This window comes from Hemitrygon akajei, unplaced genomic scaffold, assembly GCF_048418815.1.
Source record: "Hemitrygon akajei unplaced genomic scaffold, sHemAka1.3 Scf000054, whole genome shotgun sequence".
NCBI lineage: Eukaryota > Metazoa > Chordata > Chondrichthyes > Myliobatiformes > Dasyatidae > Hemitrygon > Hemitrygon akajei.
In genome coordinates this window covers 2,510,129-2,530,763 of record NW_027331940.1, presented here as the reverse complement: position 1 = coordinate 2,530,763, position 20,635 = coordinate 2,510,129, and the positions used below count along the sequence as shown (strand labels likewise).

General features: G+C 45.5%; 3 protein-coding genes across 4 annotated transcripts in view; 2 read left to right on the top strand and 1 right to left on the bottom strand.

Annotated features, from left to right (window-relative positions):
- The window catches only part of LOC140721367 (uncharacterized), a 558,567-nt gene that overhangs the window by 130,307 nt on the left and 407,625 nt on the right, over positions 1–20,635 (bottom strand). The window lies entirely within an intron of this gene.
- On the top strand, positions 1,839–14,120 carry LOC140721372 (uncharacterized). Its single transcript, XM_073036215.1, has 3 exons — positions 1,839–1,978; positions 3,395–3,542; positions 10,898–14,120. The coding sequence occupies exon 3, from the start codon at positions 11,301–11,303 to the stop codon at positions 12,189–12,191; it is 891 nt and encodes a 296-aa protein (XP_072892316.1). The 5' UTR covers positions 1,839–1,978; positions 3,395–3,542; positions 10,898–11,300; the 3' UTR covers positions 12,192–14,120.
- The window catches only part of LOC140721370 (uncharacterized), a 34,858-nt gene continuing 34,538 nt past the window's right edge, over positions 20,316–20,635 (top strand). For both annotated transcript variants that reach the window (XR_012097369.1, XR_012097368.1), the window contains exon 1: positions 20,316–20,382. The gene's annotated coding sequence lies outside the window, so the exon portion shown is untranslated. The remainder of the gene's footprint in view (positions 20,383–20,635) is intronic.

The window sequence follows — 20,635 nt, the reverse complement described above, 5'->3', positions numbered from 1 at the left end:
ATCACCCCGACACAGTGGTGTCAAGAAAACAACCTCTCCCTCATTGTGACAAAAACAAAGGAACTGGTTGTGGATTACAGGAGGAATGGAGACAGGGACCAAATTCAACATTTCCAAGTCTGTTATTGACACAAAATGCACATTTTAATATTGATCATGACACAATGTATTTTATACATTGTTAATGACGTAAAACATATTTATAGATTGTTACTGACAGAGAATCGTATAACTTGTGTTCCTTGTGTTATCTGAATGTACTTGCCTCTGATACTGCCACAAGTCAGTGTTTCTCTGTCCCTGTACCTTCCCCTACTTGTGCACTTGGCAATAAATTCAACAGGACCTGAGAAATCTCAGTGAGATTTGATTAGTGATGATCATCTTGGCAGCTCGGTAGGTCGAATGTATGAGACAGTACACTGTTAAATGCAAAACCCTGAACAATGTCGATGATCAGAGGGATCTTAGACTCCAAGTTCATCGCTCCCTGAAAGAGACTGCACAGATTGATCGGGTGGTTAAGAAGGCAAATGACATGGTTGTCTTTCTTAGTTGAAGCATTGAGTTCAAAAGTCGGGAAGTTGTGTTGCGGCTGTTCCGAGCCTGCGGTCGTACTGTGACTGTTTCTTTAAGAGCGCCGGCGTGAGGAGGCGGGGCTATGACGTCAGTCACGGGCTGACAGCGCTAACTGTGGACTGAACCATAAGAGAGAGAGAGCGATCTGCAGACAGGCAGTCGGCCAGTCTAAAGAGAGAGAGAGACTGGAAAAGCTGATAGCTTCAGTTAGTCGCAGCTGAGGCTTGGAACTCTCCTATGCCCACAAGAGTGGGTTGATCATCGGTACACGGAACCACAACGAATGTGTGTGGCTGTCACTTCGTATAATCCATAGGAGTGGGGTTTGTAATATCTTGTGTTAACCCTTGCCTGGGTATGTTGTGTGGTACCCCTGGAAGACGGTATTCCTAAGACAGGTCCACTTTCGCTGATAACTCGTCTGTGGACGGATTCAACGGATAAGAACTTCGTCGGCGGTTATTTTGAAGTAACGGCCTTTTCTCTACGTTTCACCCTGGATTACAAATATCTCTCTCCCGTCATTTATTCCGTGGATTACTGAATTTTCCTACTTACCATCTCAAGACTCTAAACTTTGTTCCCTCAGGCTCGATAGACTGGGAATTACATTTGCACATATATACACTTAACACTGTTAACTTTCCTTTATTTCGTTAAGTTACTATATTATAAGTAGATACTAATAAACAGAGTGTTTTAACCATCAAAACCAGACTCCAGTGTGAACTCTATTGCTGCTGGTTCGTTTCTAAAACGTTTCAGTTCGTAACACAGTTTTATAAAACTAGCTAGCCCACATCTGGAGTGTTTCATACAGTTCTGGTCGCCCCCATTCTCGGAAGGATGTCGGGGCTTTGGAGAGGGCGCAGAAGAGGTTTACCAGGACACTGCCTGGATTAGAGGGCATGAGCTATAACGAGAGGCTTGACAAACTTGTGTTGTTTACTCCAGAGCGGCGCAGGCTGGGGCGAGACTGGATGGACGTTTATAAGATTACGAGAGGAATAGATAGAGTGGATATATTTTTCCTGGGGGGTTGAAATGTCTAATACATTTAAGGTGAGAGGAGATGTGAGCGGCAAGTTTGCTTCTTTCCACAGACTAATGAGTAGCTGGAGTCTCTGCCTGGGGGGGGGGGGGGCGAGGTCACCAATCCTGACACGTGATCCCGTTTGCCCCTCCCATTTAACCGCGGATGGGCAGCATCTGGCGTCTGTTTCCGAGGCCCCGCCTTCCGATGATGTAATAATCTCTTCGCGCATGTTCACAGTCTCCGGGTGGACGGTGTTTTCCTCTCCGCTCAGAGCTGAAGTGGGTCGGCTGTGTGTTCAGGAAAGACTTTCGTCTCTTCCGTCGGGATCACTGTCTGCGGGCCGAGGATATCACTTTCCCATCGGTGAGCATTGAGACCGATCCCGAGCGGGGAGATCCGATGTTGGCCGTGAGCCCCGAACTGAGGGCCAGGAATTCATTTGTTTCCCAACTATCTGGGCTCGTCAGAAATGTGTCGACTTCAGTTAATCTGCATTGAACGATCCAAACCAGGAGCCCAGGCTGTCTGTTTTCACAGAATTGAAATGGAAGTCCCGCCGACAGGTCACGTGAGACTGTGTGCCGCAGATTCGCCCCGCCCTCTGCTTTGTGACGCCAGATCACGTGGTGTGATTTTGGCCGCTGAGTCCCATTAACTTACCCGAACTCGCCTCGTTTCCTGAGGCTTCTCGCATTTGTTCTGGAGCTTTATGGCTGTTGTGTCTTCTCCCGGAGTGGGGTGGGTGAGAAAGGAGAACGTCCCAGGTTGTGGGGATCTTTGGTTTCACTGCCTGCTTTACCGAGGGACTGGGAAGTCTAGGGGGAGAATGGTTCGAGCCTCCGCTTCCCGCAGTAGAGCTGAGCCATACATTACTCCTGCACGTTTATAGTCCAGCGACGGCGGTCGGTCCAGTATGGACAAGACAAGATCTGTATCCTAGGAACTGTAATACAAATTTCCTGAAATGGTCCTGTTTTAACCTGGAAATGGAGTGATAGTATAACAGTAAAGGAAGCACAACTTTTCCCTGTAAATTATCCTGGAACTGCTTTGTCTGTTATTCCTGGAAATGTGTCCGGTGCAGTTGTTGCTAATGAGGTTCACATGAATAATCTCAGGAATGATCGGATTTATATATGAGGAGCATTTGGTGGCTCTGGACCTGTGCTCAATGGAGTTCAGAGGGACGGTGGGGGTGGTGGAGGGATGGATGGTTAAGTAAACCTACCAAATGTTGAAAAGCCTGGATACAGTGGACATGGAGAGGATGTTTCCATTAGACAGTGAGTCTGTGATCTGACAGCACGGTCTCAGAATAAACTTGCTTCCCTTTAAAACTGAGATGAGAAAAAAATTTTGGCCAAAAGATGTCTGATATGTGGAATTTGTTGCTGCAGAATTTGTTTGAGGCTGCCATTTGGGTCTATTTGTGAAGATTAATATACTGATGATTGCTGAGTAGCTTCAGGGTTACAGGAGAAAGGCAGGAATATGGTGTTGGAATAAAAATCAGCCATGATTGAATGGTTGAGTGGTGGAGCAGACCAGATGGATTGAATCACCTAATTCTGTTCCTGTGTCTTGTGACTGAATGATGGCTCCTTCTTATCCCGTATTGTTTTGTGATGTGTGAGGGACAATTAAAGATTGTTCACTGAGATAATTATATTTGCCAACGTTTAAATTTCAGTGAGTTTTGTTCCTAGTAACATTAAGCAGAAATGTTTGGTCCTCCTTTTCATTGTTAACGTGCTTCATTATCTTTCATGTTAACGTTAGACCTGCAGTGAGAGATTTATTGGAAGAAAAATCACGACTGAAGACAAGGGAACAGCAACAAGTGAACCAGCCCTAGGATTGAGAGCATCAACTGGAGAGAACCCATCTGACTCGGGAGATTCCAGTGATTCAGTCAGGAGAAAGTTTGGTGAGTCTCATTTACTCAAACACTGGTCCTTTAGACATTACATACCTGTACAAAGGAAGGTAGGAAATAGTTGTGAGTGAGACAGAATGTGCCCAGAAGAACCAGTTATGCCAGTACCAGTCAGACCCAGTTGTGAAGAAGCTCCCCCCCCTGCAATATTCCCTTTAAACTTTTCACCCTTCACCCTTAACCCATGTCCTCTGGTTTTTTTCTTCCCCAGCCTCAGTGGAAAAAGCCTGCTTGCATTCACTCTATCTATACCCATCATAATTTTATACATCTCTATCAAATCACCCTCATTCTCCTACGCTGCAGGGAATAAAGTCCTAACCTATTCAACCTTTCTCTGTAACTCAGTTTCTCAAGTCCCGGCAACATCCTTGTAAACCTTCTCTGCACTCTTTCGACCTTATTAATATTCTTCCTGTAATTCGGTGACTCAAACTGCACACAATACTCCAAATTCCCCCTCACTAATGCAATATACAACCTCACCATTACATTCCAACTCTTATACTCAGTACTTTGATTTATAAAGGCCAATGTACCAAAAGCTCTCTTTACTACCCTATCTACATGTGATGACACTTTTAGGGAATTTTGTATCTGTATTCCTAGATCCCTCTGTTCTAGTGCCCTCCTCAGTACCCTACCATTTACCTTGTATGTTCTACCTTGGTTTGACTTTCCAAAGTGCAATACATCACACTTGTCTGTATTAAACTCCATCTGTCATTTTTCCAGCTTGTACGGATCCCTCTGCAAGCTTTGAAATCCTTATTCACTGTGCACTACACCTCCAATCTTTGTATCATCAACAAATTTGCTGATCCAATTTACCAAATTATTATCCAGATCATTGATATAGATGACAAATAACAATGGACCCAGCATTGATCCCTGTGGTACACCACTAGTCACAGGCCTCCACTCAGAGTAGCAATCCTCCACTACCACTCTCTGACTTCTCCCATTCTCAATTCCCAATCAAATTTACTACCTCACCATGTATACCTTGTGACTGAATCTTCCTAACTAACCTCCCATGCGGGACCTTGTCAAAGGCCTTACTGAAGTCCATGTAGACAACAACCACTGCCTTGCCTTCATCCACTTTCCTTGTAACCTCCTCGAAACTCTCTAATATATTTGTTAAACATGGCACAAAGCCATGTTGACTCTCCCTAATAAGTCCCTGTCTATCTAAATAATTGTCAATCCTATCTCTTAGTACTCCTTCCAATAATTTACCCATGACCGTCATCAAACTTGCCAGCCTATAATTTCCCAGATTACTTTTAGAGCCTGCTTTAAACAACGGAACAACATGAGCTATCCTCCAAATCTCTGGCACCTCACCCGTAGATAACGACTTTTAAATATATCTGCCAGGGCCCCTGCAATTTCAACACTAGTCTCCTTCAAGGTCCAAGGGAATATCCTGTCAGGTCCTGGAGATTTATCTACTCACCTCAAGATAGCAAGCACCTCCTCCTCTTCTCTCTGTATAGGTTCCATGATCTCAATACTTGTTTGCCTTATTTCCATTGACTCCATGCCAGTTTCCCGAGGAAATTCAGACACAAAAAAACCATATCACATCTCCCCAATTTCTTTTGGTTCCATGCATAGCCAACCGCTCTGATCTTCAAGAGGATCAATTTTATCCCATAACTATCCTTTTGCTATTAATATACCTGTGGAAGCTCTTACTATCCTTCACCTTGACTGCCAACGCTACCTCATGTCTTCTTTCAGCCCTCCTGATTTCTTCCTTAAGTATTTGTTTGCACTTTTTATACTCCTCAAGTACCTTCTTTGCTCCCTGTTTCTTATACATGTCATACATCTCTCTCTTCTTTATCAGAGTTCCAATATCCCTCAAGAACCAAGGTCCCTTATTCTTATTCACTTTGCCTTTAATCCTGAGACTTTGTTCCCAGGGTGTCCTCATGGGCCATCCAGAAATGATTTCAGCTGGCGACAACCCTGTTTTCCCCTGTGGGGTAACCCTCATGTGGAATCGGGCTAATGGTCGGACCTTCAACCAAGTGAGTCCAGTCTCTGCTGTTAGTCTGGCTAGTTTACTCTTCAGAGTGCCATTGGCTCTTCCCACTCTGCCAGTGGCCCGTGGGTGGTATACACAGCGGAATTGTTGCTTGATAGCTAGTTCGTTACGTACCCCTTTGTTTACTTTCACCACAAAGTGTGGGCCATTGTGAGAGCTCAGCATCTCTGGCAGGCCGTACCTGGGAATTATTTCCTGTAATAATATCTTCATAGCTGTCATAGCAGTATTATTGGTAGTTGGAATAGCTTCAATCCACCTACTAAGCAGATAATAACTAAGCAGTATCTATAGCAATGTACTCAAGGCAATTCAATAAAATCAACTTGTAGACACAAAAAGATCCACCTGGCAAGGGAGACATACCCGGTGTGCAGGGTACAGGTTACCAACCATTCCCTCCTTTCCCAGGGGTGTACAATTGTGTATATGATCGACCAATATCGGTAAAAATTGTGTAGGAACACAAACCTGTCCTGTTGGGTGATTCAAAAAGCTAGGTTGGGTTCTTTCTGGCACCCCATCTGGGACCACAATTTGCGCTCCTCCTCAGAGACGTCCCCCTGAAAAGTACGTACCTCCCTCATGTCTGGCAAACCTGTTCTGCATAAGTCACAGAGGGATGCTTGACGGGAACCCGAGGGGACTACAACTACCGAGGATTGTGCCGCACTTTTCGCTGTCTCATCCGCTAAAGCATTGTATTTAGTGACTCATTCGGATATGTGGGTGTGGGCTGGTCATTTAATAACAACCAAAACGTGAGGTAGCTGTAGAGCGGTGAGTAAGTTGTTTACAAAGGTGGCATTACTAATGGGGTGGCCAGAGGAAGTCAGGAATCCCTATGTTCCCAGAGATCCCCGTAGTCATGTACAATTCCAAATGCATAACAGAGTCTGTATAAACATTCCCACTTTAGTCAGTTGCTGGGATACAGGCACGAGTCAGAGCAAACAGCTCAGCCTTCTGGGCGGAGACAGCTGCTTCAAAAGAGGCCTGTTCAATTACTTCACTGTCCATCACTATCGCATCGTTTCCCTGCTGGATCCACAAAAGAGCTTCCATCCTCAGAAAATGTTGCCTCAGGCTTGAGGGGATATTGAGGAAGGGATGGGAGAGTCTGTCCTTCTTTCATGGTGATCTGGATGGGGGGCAGTTGGTGCTGTCAACTTCATTGTCTGAAATTGAGCAGAGATTATGTGCAATGTCTTGGGTTCGGTCAATATTAAAAGGTTTTCTTAGCAGATGTCCTGTCTTCACCTCAGACTCCTTCCAGTATCAGAGTTGGCCTGCGGCCAAGTCTTGCCAGTCTCCCTTGTTGCTGGAGGCTTGTTTCATCAGGGTGTAGGCAAGGAACTCTAGGCTCTTTGGCTTGAACCCAGGGCAAACCCTAACGATGGTATGGGGAGCCACCAGTCCTGTCTGTCGCCAAAGGAAATCCGGAACTTCGGCCAGTAATGCACTGCCCTCTCCTCCTTAATCCTGTCCAATCACCATGACTGGGAACTTCTGTCCCTCGTGGGGTGCATGATATTGGCTTTCCTCAGTTGAGCACCCCGTAGGGTCATAGCACAGAGTCACGTAGGGGTCGGCCGCTGGCAGAAGGGGTTCAAACGCGGTGGAGTCCAGATTAAGTGCCCACCACTGGGGATTCGGAAACTGGGGAAGCTGTCGGTTGTTCACCTGTCACAGGGTGACAGCATTGTCTGTCTCTCCTTTCCCCCTGTCCTCCACAATCAGCTCCTTTGTTTTTGTGACAATGAGGGAGAGTTTGTTTTCTTGATACCATATAACAATCACAGCACAGAAACAGGCCATCTCGGCCCTCCTAGACCGTGCCGAACTCTTAATCTCACCTAGTCCCACCTACCCGCACTCAGCCCATAACCCTCCACTCCTTTCCTGTCCATATACCTATCCAATTTTACCTTAAATGACACAACTGAACTGGCCTCTGCTACTTCTACAGGAAGCTCATTCCACACAGCTATCACTCTCTGAGTAAAGAAATACCCCCTCGTGTTTCCCCTAAACTTTTGCCCCCTAACTCTCAAATCATGTCCTCTCGTTTGAATCTCCCCTACTCTCAATGGAAACAGCCTATTCACGTCAACTCTATCTATCCCTCTCAAAATTTTAAATACCTCGATCAAATCCCCCCTCAACCTTCTACGCTCCAATGAATAGAGACCTAACTTGTTCAACCTTTCTCTGTAACTTAAGTGCTGAAACCCAGGTAACATCCTAGTAAGTCGTCTCTGCACTGTCTAATTTATTGATATCTTTCCTATAATTCGGTGACCAGAACTGTACACAATATTCCAAATTTGGCCTTACGAATGCCTTGTACAATTTTAACATTACATCCCAACTTCTGTACTCAATGCTCTGATTTTTAAAGGCCAGCGTTCCAAAAGCCTTCTTCACCACCCTATCTACATGAGACGCCACCTTCAGGGAACTATTCACTGTTATTCCTAGATCTCTCTGTTCCACTGCATTCCTCAAAGCCCTACCATTTACCCTGTATGTTCTATTTGGATTATTCCTGCCAAAATGTAGAACATCACAATTCTCAGCATTAAACTCCATCTGCCAACGTTCAGCCCATTCTTCTAACTGGCATAAATCTCCCTGCAAGCTTTGAAAACTCACCTCATTATCCACAACACCTCCTACCTTAGCATCATCAGCATACTTACTAATCCAATTTACCACCCCATCATCCAGATCATTTATTTATATTACAAACTACATTGGGCCCAAAACAGATCCCTGAGGCACTCCGCTAGTCACCGGCCTCCATCCCGATAAACAATTATCCACCACTACTCTCTGGCATCTCCCATCTAGCCACTGTTGAATCCATTTTATTACTCCAGCATTAATACCTAACGACTGAACCTTCTTAACTAACCTTCCATGTGGGACTTTGTCAAAGGCCTTGCTGAAGTCCGTATAGACTACATCCACTGCCTTACCCTCGTCAACATTCCTCGTAACTTCTTCAAAAAATTCAATAAGGTTTGTCAAACATGACCTTCCACGCACAAATCCATGCTGGCTACTCCTAATCAGATCCTGTCGATCCAGATAATTATAAATACTATCTCTAAGAATACTTTCCATTAATTTATCCACCACTGATGTCAAACTGACAGGTCTATAATTGCCAGGCTTACTTCTAGAACCCTTTTTAAACAATGGAACCACATGAGCAATACGCCAATCCTCCGGCACAATCCACATTTCTAATGACACCTGAAAGATCTCCGTCAGAGCTCCTGCTATCTCTACACAAACTTCAGATGTTATCTCTACACATACCAGTCAGATGTTGTTCAGACTTCAGACAGAGTCAGCAATCAAATGGTTGAGCATGGTGCGATGAATGTGCTGAGCTCCATATGTGACAATGCAAGAAGCATCGTAGGAAAGCCAGATGAGTTCAGGAAAGGGAATTTGTAGACATCATTGGGATGTGGTGGCACCCAACAGTCTGAGGGATTCAGGGGAACAAATTTGTAGAGAGATTGCAGACCATCCCAAGAAACAAAAGTTGATTCAGTAAGTGATTTTAACTTTCCATGTGTTGACTGGGACTCCCATACTGTAAAAGGACTAGATAGGATAGAGTTTGTCAAATGTGCCCTTAATCAGTACGTAAAATTCCCGATGTAGAAGTGTGCAATAAGCTGTTAGGCAATGATCAGGGCTGGCGACAGAAATTAGTGATCATAATGCCAAGAAATTCAAAATAAAGATGGAAAAAGAGAGGTCTGGACCATGAGTTTAGATTCTAAATTGGAGAGAGGTCAATTTTGATGGTGTCAGAAAGGATCTGATAGGTGTGGTTTGGGACAGGCTGTTTTCTGATAAAGGAGTACTTTGTAAGTGGGAGGCCTTCAAAAGTGAAATTTTGAGGGTGTAGAGTTTCTATGTGCCTAACAATGTAAAAGTTGAAATGTAACTGGTGCAGGGAACCTTGGCTTTCAGGAGATATTGAAGCCCTGGATATTTTGTTATTTTAAATGCCTCAGACATTTGAGTGCTACCAAGACTCATTAATCATCATCCATGCTCTGAGCTCATCTGAACTTTTTCTTTCATTGTTGTCTGTTGGTTTCTAGCTTCCCAATAGCTTTTGCATTTTTGTTTGCCCTCTCTTTGGCTTTTATGTTGGCTTTGGCTCCTCATTACAGCCACTGTTGTGTCCTCCTGCCTTTCCAATGCTTCCATTTCTTTGGGATGTATCGATCGCTCAGCTCCTGAATTGCTCCCAGAAACTCCAGCCATTGCTGCTTCATTGTCACTCCAACCTTTTCCCTTCCAAACAAGTTTGTCCAGCTTCTCTGTCATAGAATCATGGAGACGTTCAATATGGAAACAGGCCGTTTGGCCCATCTAGTCAATGCCAAAAAAACACTTAAGCTGTCTATTGCAAGTACCTGCACCGAGACCATCGCCCTCCATACCCCTACCATCCAGGCTTCCTTCAAAACCTCTTTGAAATGGTGAAACCGAGCTCATATTCACCACTTGTGCTGGCATCTCATTCCACACTCTCATGACCATTTCAGTAAAGAGTTTTTCCAAATGTTCTTGTTAAATTTTCACCTTCCCCACTTACCCATGACCTCTGGTTGTCATCGCACCCATCCTCAGTGGAAAAAGCTGCTTGTATTTACCCTATCTATACCCTCATAATCTTGTATACTTCTAACAATTTCCCAAAGCAATGTATAATTTCCTTGTTTATGTTTAGAGCCTTTTTTACGTGTATAAGATGATGAGGCGCATTGATCGTGTGGATAGCCAGAGGTTTATTCCCAGGGCTGAAATGGCTAACACGAGGGGGCATAGTTTTATGGTGCTTGGAAATAGATACCGAGGGGATGTCAGGGGTAAGATTTTTACCCAGAGAGTGGTGGGTGCGTGGAATGCACTGCAGGCTATTTGTGTGAGAGTATTTCAGTTACTGTGAGGCCAGGAGCCCGTGCTGCTCAGTGGGAACAGGGACTAATACCAATGGCGAGAGTCAAACTGAGCCAGGTCACAGATTGGAGATGGCAGAGATGCCCCATTCTTATAGAGAGAGGAAGAGCATCAGAGAGTTTGATGGTCATTCCAGATACCAGCACTGTGCCCAGTTAGATGATTTCTCTCTCCAACTTGGGTTGAACTTCACTGTAAGAGTGTGATGCCAGATCACACCTTGACAACTCAAGTGATCTCATATGAAAAGTTGTCCTACACACATTGATGGATTTTGTAAATCTTTTTACAGGCTAAAAACAAGGAATTTATCTACGGGAATCTCGAACACAACACGCCAATTTTGCTGTCTCTGTCCAGATATTTAATAAGTGGAGCAAGGGATTCACTTGATCATCCTTCCTGCTCAGGCTGTGGGGAGGGATTCACTTGGTCATCTGACCCACTGGCACAGCGGTCATTTTACACAGGGGAGAGGCCGTTCATCTGCTCAGACTGTGGGAAGGGATTCAATGGATCTTCTCAACTGAATGTACATCAGCAAGTTCACACTGGACAAGCCCATTCACCTGTTCTGTGGGTGAGAAGGGATTCAGTTGTCTTCCCACCTGTGGACACACCAGTCAGTTCACACTGGGCAGAGGCTGGTCATCTGCTGAAGTTGTGGGGCAGGATTCAATCAGTCTTCTGACCTAATGGCTCACCAGCGAGTTCACACTGGGGAAAGGCCGTTCACCTGCTCGGAATGTGGGAAGGGATTCACCTACTCATCCCAACTGAAGATACATCAGCGAGTTCACACTGGGGAGAGGCCATTCACCTGCTCAGACTGTGGGAAGGGATTCACACAATTAGCTGGCCTACAAGCACACCATTCAGTTCACACTGGGGAGAGGCCGTTCACTTGCTCAGACTGTGGGAAGGGATTCACTTCGTCATCTCAACTGAAGGTACATCAGCGAGTTCACACTGGGGAGAGGCCGTTCATCTGCTCAGACTGTGGGAAGGGATTCACACAGTTATCTGGCCTGCAAGCACACCAGTCAGTTCACACTGGGGAGAGGCCGTTCATCTGCTCAGACTGTGGGAAGGGATTCACACAGTTATCTAGCCTGCAAGCACACCAGTCAGTTCACACTGGCGAGAGGCCGTTCACCTGCTTAGACTGTGGGAAGGGATTCACTCTGTCATTTTGCCTACTGACACACCAGTCAGTTCACACTGGAGAGTGGCCATTCACCTGCTCAGACTGTGGGAAGGGATTCACTCGGTCATCTCAACTGAAGGTACATCAGCGAGTTCACACTGGGGAGAGGCCATTCACCTGCTCGGATTGTGGGAAGGGATTCACTTCGTCATCTCAACTGAAGGTCCATCAACGAGTTCACACTGGGGAGAGGCCATTCGCCTGCACATTCTGTGGGAAGGGATTCACTCAATCATCTCAATTGAAGGTACATGAGCGAATTCACACTGGGGAGAGGCCATTCACCTGCTCAGACTGTGGGAAGGGATTCACTCGGTCATCTCGCCTACTGACACACCAGTCAGTTCACACTGGGGAGAGGCCGTTCACCTCCTGTTAATGTGGGAATGTATTCACTCAGTCATCTAACCTTATGTAACTCTCACTCCAGCTAGCAGCTTAATATAGGGGGTGATAGCCCCCTAGCTCGGCCAAATGTGGGTGGATGCTGTGCCGTGTCCCCTGTTACAAATCAATACCCCAAAATAACAAACAGTACACAATATGTGATTCATAATTCTTACTTTGACTATAGGGTTAGTAAAGTAAAAAAAACAGGGCCCACTCTCCCCATTCGTGGCTTCTCATCTCTCCCCAGAAAAAGCCCATGAAATTCTCTCATCCAGACTCACAAGAAAGAACATTTCTGTCATTGGATAGCCCAGCACTCCAAAACCCTGTTATCTCTAGTTGTAAACTAGACATTTCTGCTACAGAGAAACCATTACCTCAGCAGTGAAACATTACAGAGAGGCCATTAAATCAACAGTGAAACCTTACAGCGTGTTACACTTACAACTCACTACCAGGTTCACACAGGGGAGAAAGTTTCAATGAGCTGCATGCTGGATATTTGTCCATCACCGTTGCTGAATGCAATTTCGAGAGTGACTGTAGGTGCTGAACTCTGCAATTATTGCTGCTGCTCACCAGGCATGGGAGGAGTTTCTTCTGCTGCATATTCACCTTTAATGGGACTCGATCTGTGTCAAATGAATCAGTTCTATCTTAAACACTGTCTCTGGTACTTAGTGAATTTATAACACACTTAGTGTACAGTAGAGAGTCAACTCAGGCCGGCTGAACCCTGCCAGTGATTCTGTTCCACAACAGATCTTTCAAATTCTCCCCTGTTGTTCACCTCTCACTCTCCCTGGGATGAGGTCCAAATAGTCACCACTGTGTGGGCGAAGAGGTTTCCCTTGAATTTCCTGCAGACTGAAGAAGTGGAGCTGACTGCAGTTCTGTCTGAGATGTTTTTTGCCCCTCTAATCTCTGGGCTGAGGAAGAATGACATTGGGAGTTAACCTCCTTAATCATGACTCATGTCCACATTATGGGTCACTTTCCCCACTTCTAAAGTGTTGTTAGCGAACACCACTGTCCTCTAAAGACTGAAAGCAGAGTGGGAAACCATCAATTGGATTTTCAACGAAGCTGGGTCAGAAACCAGAGGCAGGTCTGCACAGAGCAGAGGTTCGGGCCCTGGACGATGGTCGGGGTAAGAACGTATGATGAGGAGAAGGGATTCAGCAACAGGGCATGCCAACCAATGAGATTTGGAAGCAGATTGACAGAGAAAGTAATTAGGTTATCTGACTGATGACACAAACACTACCTGTGGTGAGGTGCTCCACTGGTTGAGGAACATGTGTGTTGGGAATGGTTTTATCTATTGGGGGAGTTGCTCCTGCTTGTTTATCCTGTAATATAACCAGATGGATTGACCTATCTGAAATAATGTATTGATGATCATATAACTTGTAAGATTTTGACTCTGAAACTGGATCAGGCTTGAATTTATGGTGCCTTCATGAGGTGATGGAGGGCATTCGTGAGTTTGTGTTTTAAAGCAAGATTTTGGTGAATGATATTTGCCACTTGATTGTACCTTTGTAAGTAATCAGATTGAGTTAAACTGCTGCAGGATCCTGGAAAGTGTTGGATTGTGTCTGGTTTCACTTGGCCTTTTCTGCACTTACTGCCTTGTTTGTTTATATTTCAAGTATTCCGCATTTTTTTTCTTTTGTTAACTACTTTGTCTTGTATTTGGACACTAATTGGCAGACGAAATAATTTGGCTATCTGACTGACGAACAATGCCTGTGGTGGGGGCACATGTGTGTGTTGAGAATGGTTATACCTATTGAGGGAGTTATTCCTGCCTGTTTATCCTGTAATATTATATCCAAATGGTTATTTGAGATGATCCTAACTGAAATAATGTATTGATTATCATATAAATTGGTGGATTATGTCCTTAACTGAATCAGGCTTGAATTTATGGTGCCTTAATGAAGTTACTGTGGTCATTCATCCGTTTGTATTTTAAAGATAGATTTTGGTGAATGATATTTGCCACTTGATTGTACCTGCGTAAGTAATCAGATTGAGTTAAACTGCTGCAGGATCCTGGAATGTGTTGGATTGTATCTGGTTTCTCTTGGCCTTTTCTGCACTTACTGCCTTGTTTGTTTGTATTTCATGAAGTTTCGATTTGTTTTACTTTTGTTACCCACCTCATCCTGTATTTCCTCAAGAAACTCCTCTGTTTTTGGGAAGAGGTCAACACTCAGTTAGGTGCTCGATGCTTCCTTGTCACCATCTTATCTGCTCAGATCATTGGGATGTCTCCCATGGAGGGTCATACTCATTTCACTGGTTAATGTTTTCTTCCAGAGTGATGATTTATTTTTCTGAGCCAGCTTCTCATTTAAGTTTTCTGGTCTGTATTTCTTATCATAATTGCATATACACACATGGAGTCTGTTCAGTTCCTCCGCCATATCCTTATCTCCATTTACAATTTCTCCAGCATCATTTTCTTTCGGTCCTATATCTACTCTCACCGTCTTTTACTCTTTATTTACTTGAAAAAGCTTTTGGTATCCTTTTTGATATTATTTGCTATCTTTCTTTCATAGTTCTTCTTTTCTCTATTAATGACCTTCATACTTTCCTTTCGTAAGTTTTTAAAAAAAACTTCCCAATCCTCTGTCTTCACACTAAGTTTTGCTTCCTTGTATGCCCTCTGCTTTGCTTTTACTTTGGCTTTGACTTCTCTTGTCAGCCACGGTTACATCCTTTATCCATTCGAAAACTTCTTTTTCTTTGGAATATATCTGTCTTGCGCTTTCCTCACTTCTTGCATAAACTCCAGCCACTGCTGCTCTGCCGTCCTTTCCGCTAGTGTCCCTTTCCAGTCAACCTTGACCAGTTCCTCTCTCATGCCACTGTAATTTCCTTTACTCCACTGAAATACCGACACATCTGATTTCGGCTTCTCTTTCTCAAATTTCACGGTGAACTCAATCATGTTGTCATCACTAAGGGTTCCTTCACTTCCATCTCTCTAATTACCTCTGGTTCATTACACAATACCCAATCCAGTACAGACAATCCCCTAGTGGGCTCAACAACAAGCTGTTCTAAAAAGCCGTCTCGTAGACATTCTAGAAATTCTCTCTCTTGAGATCCATTGCCGATCTGATTTTCCCAATCCACTCTTCCAGTAGCGATCTGATTTTCCCAATGATTTTCCTTGATTTTGATCCCTTGTCAAAATTTCTGCTACTGTGAATAGATCAGCGAGTAAAAGACGACCTGATTTCCAAAAGGCATAAGGTTAGAGATGACACATTTCTTTAATATTTAAGGAAGATTACATTTTTATTTCAATCTATTACAGTTTGAAAATAACAACAAAAGGAAAAGGGCCAGAAGCAAATGTTTGGGCACCCTACATGTTCAGTAGCACCCCCTTTGGCAAGTATCACAGCTTGTAGACACTTTTTGTAGCCAGCCAAGAGTCTTTCAATTCTTGTTTGGGCAGATTTCTGGGTTCAGACATTAGTAGCAATGTACTTACTGTGGAAATTACAAATCACAATATTATTAGAATCACAGAGCCAAGCAGCAATGAAACAGGCCCATCAGCCCTTCTAGTCAATGCCTACCTGTTTTTGTTGTTACTGCCCATTTCCAGCTACCTTCACCAGAGCCTACATACACCTCCCATCCACGTCCTCACCCAAATTCCTCTTTAGTGTCTAAATCAAACCCACATCCTCCAAATCCACAAGCAGCTCATTCCACACTCTCACCAACCTCCGAGTGAAGAATTCCCCTTCAGATTCCCCTCAGATAATTCACTTTCACCCTGAACGTATGTCCAATGTCAGGGTGAGAGGGAGGACGGGGCAGAGAGGGAAGACAGTAAGGGGAGGGGTGGTCGAGTGCGGAGAGGGAAACAGAGCGAAGTGTTTATTCTTAATATTTTTGAGAAAAACTAATTGTTTGAACTTGCTGCAAACCTACTCTCCATATCCTGTATATTCTTAACCAGATTATTGATCAAGATGACAAGTAGCAATGGTTGATGTTCAAAGTAAATTTTATTATCAGAGTACATAAATTTTATATAGTCACATACCACATAAAACCCTGAGATAGTTTTTCCTACAGGAACACTTAGCAAATCTTTAGAATAATAACAGAATCAATGAAAGATCAAGTAGAGCACAGAATTCAATTAACTGTGCAAATGCAAATATAATTAAATATCAATGAATAATGAGAGCAATGGGGTGTAACCCTGGGGAACCTCACTAGGCCCGGGCCTCGAGTCCAATAAACAGCCTCCCACCATCACTCTCTGTTTCCTACCATCAAGACAACTGTGCATCCAGTGAGCCAGCTCTCCCTGGATCCCGTGTGATCTGACATTCCACAGCAACTTACCATGTGAACCTTATCAAAGGCCTCACTGATGCCCATATCAGCCACGATCCTGGGACAGAGGTGTCACCGATCAGAGGGCATGGATTTAAGCAGAGGATGAAGAGGTTTAGAGGGATCTGAGGAAGAGATTTCTCACTCAGAGGGTAGCTGAAATCTGGAACACACTGCCCGAGGTGGTGGTGGAGGCAGGTCCCTTCACAACATTTACGAAGAGGATGAGCATTGAAACTGCTGACATACAGTCGGCTGTGAACCAAGTGCTGATAAATGGGACCAGTGTAGACAGTGAGTGGATGGTCAGAACAGGTATGGGCGGCCAAAGGCCGGTTTCCGTGCTGTGTGATCCAGCACTCCGGACATGCTAAATTAACGATGGTGGCACCGCAAGGCATTGATTTCAAAACTCCACATCCCTCTCCAACCTGAAATAAAACTGACTGCATCCCTTTGTCACCACTGGGAATATCTGTTTCTGTCAAGGTAACATACAAATTGATCACTTTTGCTAAACAACTGGCAATTGATCGTTTCTGTGTCTTCTTCCATTAATGTTGCTGCCTTACAGCAAAACTAACCCTCTCACTGTATCAGAATCAGTGATTAAATCAGACTCCAAACACTGTGCTTTCATCCCTGCACGTTATAACTGGAACCATCTCACTGAGGGTCTGATGGAGACATGGGATCACATCTCCTCTGCTTCTGACATTTCAAATACCCTCAGAATGGTTTTCTGATTCAGTCTGAAGGTTATGGTACATTCAGCTCGTCGTCAGACCTGACAAACCATGTCTTCCCACAGCTGGTTCCACCTGTTGGTGTGTCCTCTTTCCTCCACCTCCAGGGAAGCTGCATCTCCACACAAACTCCTCACGTGAGACGACTGTCTGTACCCGTGACACAGGAAATCACATCACTGTCACTCTCCTGATACCGTGTCTGACCTGCTCACCTCCGGGTCTCCTCCCTCAACAAGCTCCTTCCTCAGTCACCATCTGTGAGATTATATAAAAATACAATCACTGTAAAACGATCTATCAGACAGCTCCTGTACCCCTCCATCCCGGACGATGGTTTGCTGATTAAAACTCTCTCTCCTCAGCCCTTCCCTATCCCCTTTCCCTTTTGCAAACTCCAGCTATGCCAGCTGATCCGAATCCACTGTGAGGACATTTATATCTCACAGGAGGATGTAGAAACCCGTGGCGTTCTCTGATACAGAGGTCACTGACACCCCACCGCCATCCCAATCTGCACCAACAGCCCATGACGGTGACAGCTCTTCCAGACACTGGGGCTTTGTAACAAACACCATGTTAACAGCAAGATTAGACAGTAATTCATTTGAAGAGATAATTGCTGCTTCCTGAAAGGACACGCGAGCGTCCGATACAACGGAGCAGATCCTCCCCTGTTTACAACTTTATTTGACCCAGGTCACGGAACTTCCGATCATCCCACTTTCTCACAACAGCAACCCCACCCCCAATCCCCCCCCCCCCCCCGAATACGGTCCCCCAAAACGTCACTCCTCTCACCCCACACCCACAGTCCACCGTAACCTCTACCCAGACACACAGACAGATCCCCCTCACCCCAAACCCCTCCGAGCCTGGGAACCACAACTAACTGATCCCACAGCCCGGGCTCGGGCGCAAAGCTAAAACCGGGGCTGCGGGACCGGAGAGCCCGGAGCCTCCAGCCGTCCGACAGAGCTCGTTCCCGGCACTTTTCATAGAAACATAGAAAACCTATAGCACGATACAGGCCCTTCGGCCCACAAAGTTGTGTTTCCACGGCAGCCGGTCCCCGATGTCCACAAACCCGAGATCAGGCCCTTCTTCACGGACGCCTGAACAGAATAATAGCTACGGTCGGCACTGCGCCTGCGTTTAGCAGGAGGTTCACGGCAGCACCATCCGTGGCCGGGGGTCCCTACAGAGGGACCAGTGACCGGAGGCGGGAGGGACAACGGAGAGGTAAATCACAAACACGACAAAGTCTGCAGATGCTGGAAATTCAGAGCAACTCAAACAAAATGCTGGCGGAACTCAGCCGGCCGGGCAGCATCTATCACACTCCCACATAAAACAATGCAATCAGAGGTTTATGATCATTTTCAACATCAAAAGATTGCCCTGACACAAACTGATGAAATGCCTCACAAGGAAACATAATGCTGAGCAATTCTTTTTCAATCTGGGCATAACGTGTTTCTGGATCAGATAATGAACGAGTTGCATGTGCCACTTGTAGCCATTCCTTATCATGTTATGATCATTTTCAACATCAGTGGGAATCGGAAGGAAAACGTTTGGACACCAGGAAGTCCCGCTCGGAGCGGATAGTTCAAAGGTTAATTTATTATCAAAGCAGGTATCCGTAAACAATTCTTGAGCTTTTTTTCTTCTCCAGAAAACCACGAAACAAAGAGCGAGCATGAAAGTCGTTCAGAGAGAAAAATCAAACTCCCACCTCAACCCCCGCATCAAAAAGACAGCATCCCGATCATCAAACCCCCAAAACCCACCCCTCCCGCACAAAAGGGAATAATATCATCGACCGCCTCCCCCCAGAAAAAACTCTCCTACCCCGCACAACTGCGGAGGCGCCGGTGTCACCAGTGTAGAGGCGGCCGCATCGGGAGCAGCGGACACAACAGGCGACCCCGGAAGATTCACAGGTGAAGTGTCGCCTCACCTGGAAGGATATTTGGACAACGGAGACAGTTCGGCCGTCCCGCCCTTTCACTGTGACACCCCGAAATCCACATCAAATCCGTCCAAACGAATCTGGGTGAACTTTAACGACCAATAAATATAATTCCTCTCAGCGATCAGCTGTCTGAATGATCCCCTGACTCTGAGAGGAAGGGGTATCTATGGTCCACACTGTCAGGGTGTTGAGTTTACCAGGAGACAAAGACTGCAGGGACGAGAGGTTTTCTGTTGACTAATACACTGTGTGTGGACCCCGCTGGCAATTCTGGTGCTGTGACCCGAATCGAGACAAACACCACGCTGCCCACTCCACCAACAACACGGCACAGCCGGACACATAACAGGGGACTTTACATCCCGCAACACTGGATTCAGTGATGAACCCCGTGATTAATGTTGTTGTCCCACTGAAAAATCCATTAAGGTGCTTTTAAATACTAGCGCTCCCCCACAGGTGACGTCACACAGCTCCCCCCCACTCGCCTGACGTCACACATGGGCTCCCCACAGCAGGATCTGCCCTGACGGGCGCGGTGTCTTTCGTCACCCACGTGCTGCTAATAATTAAGTGTTTATAAACATAGACTGATTTAACTGAAACCCGCACATTTCCTGTGTGGGTCTGAATTGTGTGTCGGGATGGGATGGGAATCGAAATTATAACCCTGAGAACTCTGTGACCTGGGGCTGGAGGGAAAGGGATCGGGGAAGATATGGAGGGAAAAACTAAATACGAGTCTGGTGTAAATATGGACATAATATAGGGAAATAATGAAATAATTTGGGAAATGCGGCGGTGGGTCGGGCAATATGTGTAGGGGGAGGAACAGTCACCGAGTCACGTGATCCTGTTTTACCGCGGATCGTCAGCATTTTCCGAGGCTCCGCCCAACGCCCGTGACGCAATAAGCAGATTGCGCATGCTCACATTCCCGGGAAAGGCAGTGTGTTTTCGTTCTTTGTGAAAGCGGGACGGCGGTGAGATCGGGATGGGGAGGGGTTTTCGCCCCCTTGGACGGGGAGCCGGAGACGGATTATTCTCTGCGGGGCAACACCAACAATTTTCCTTCGGTAAGTATTGAAGCCGGTCCCGATCGGGGAGGTCTGACGTTGGGTAGTGAGTTAACTTTCCCGAACTCAAACAAGAGAAAATCTGCAGTTGCTGGAAATGCGAGCAACGCGCACAAAATGCTGGAGGAACTCAGCAGGCCGGGCAGAATCTAGGGGAAGAATACAGTCGCCATTACCGGCCGAAACACTTCGGCAGGACTGGAGAATAAAAGGTCGGGGTGGGGAGGGAGAGAGAAACACAAGGTGATCGGTG

What these genes read in the sequence shown, in the direction of transcription:
- LOC140721372 (XM_073036215.1), top strand. Translation starts at nt 11,301, where the DNA reads ATGGCTCACCAGCGAGTTCACACTGGGGAAAGGCCGTTCACCTGCTCG.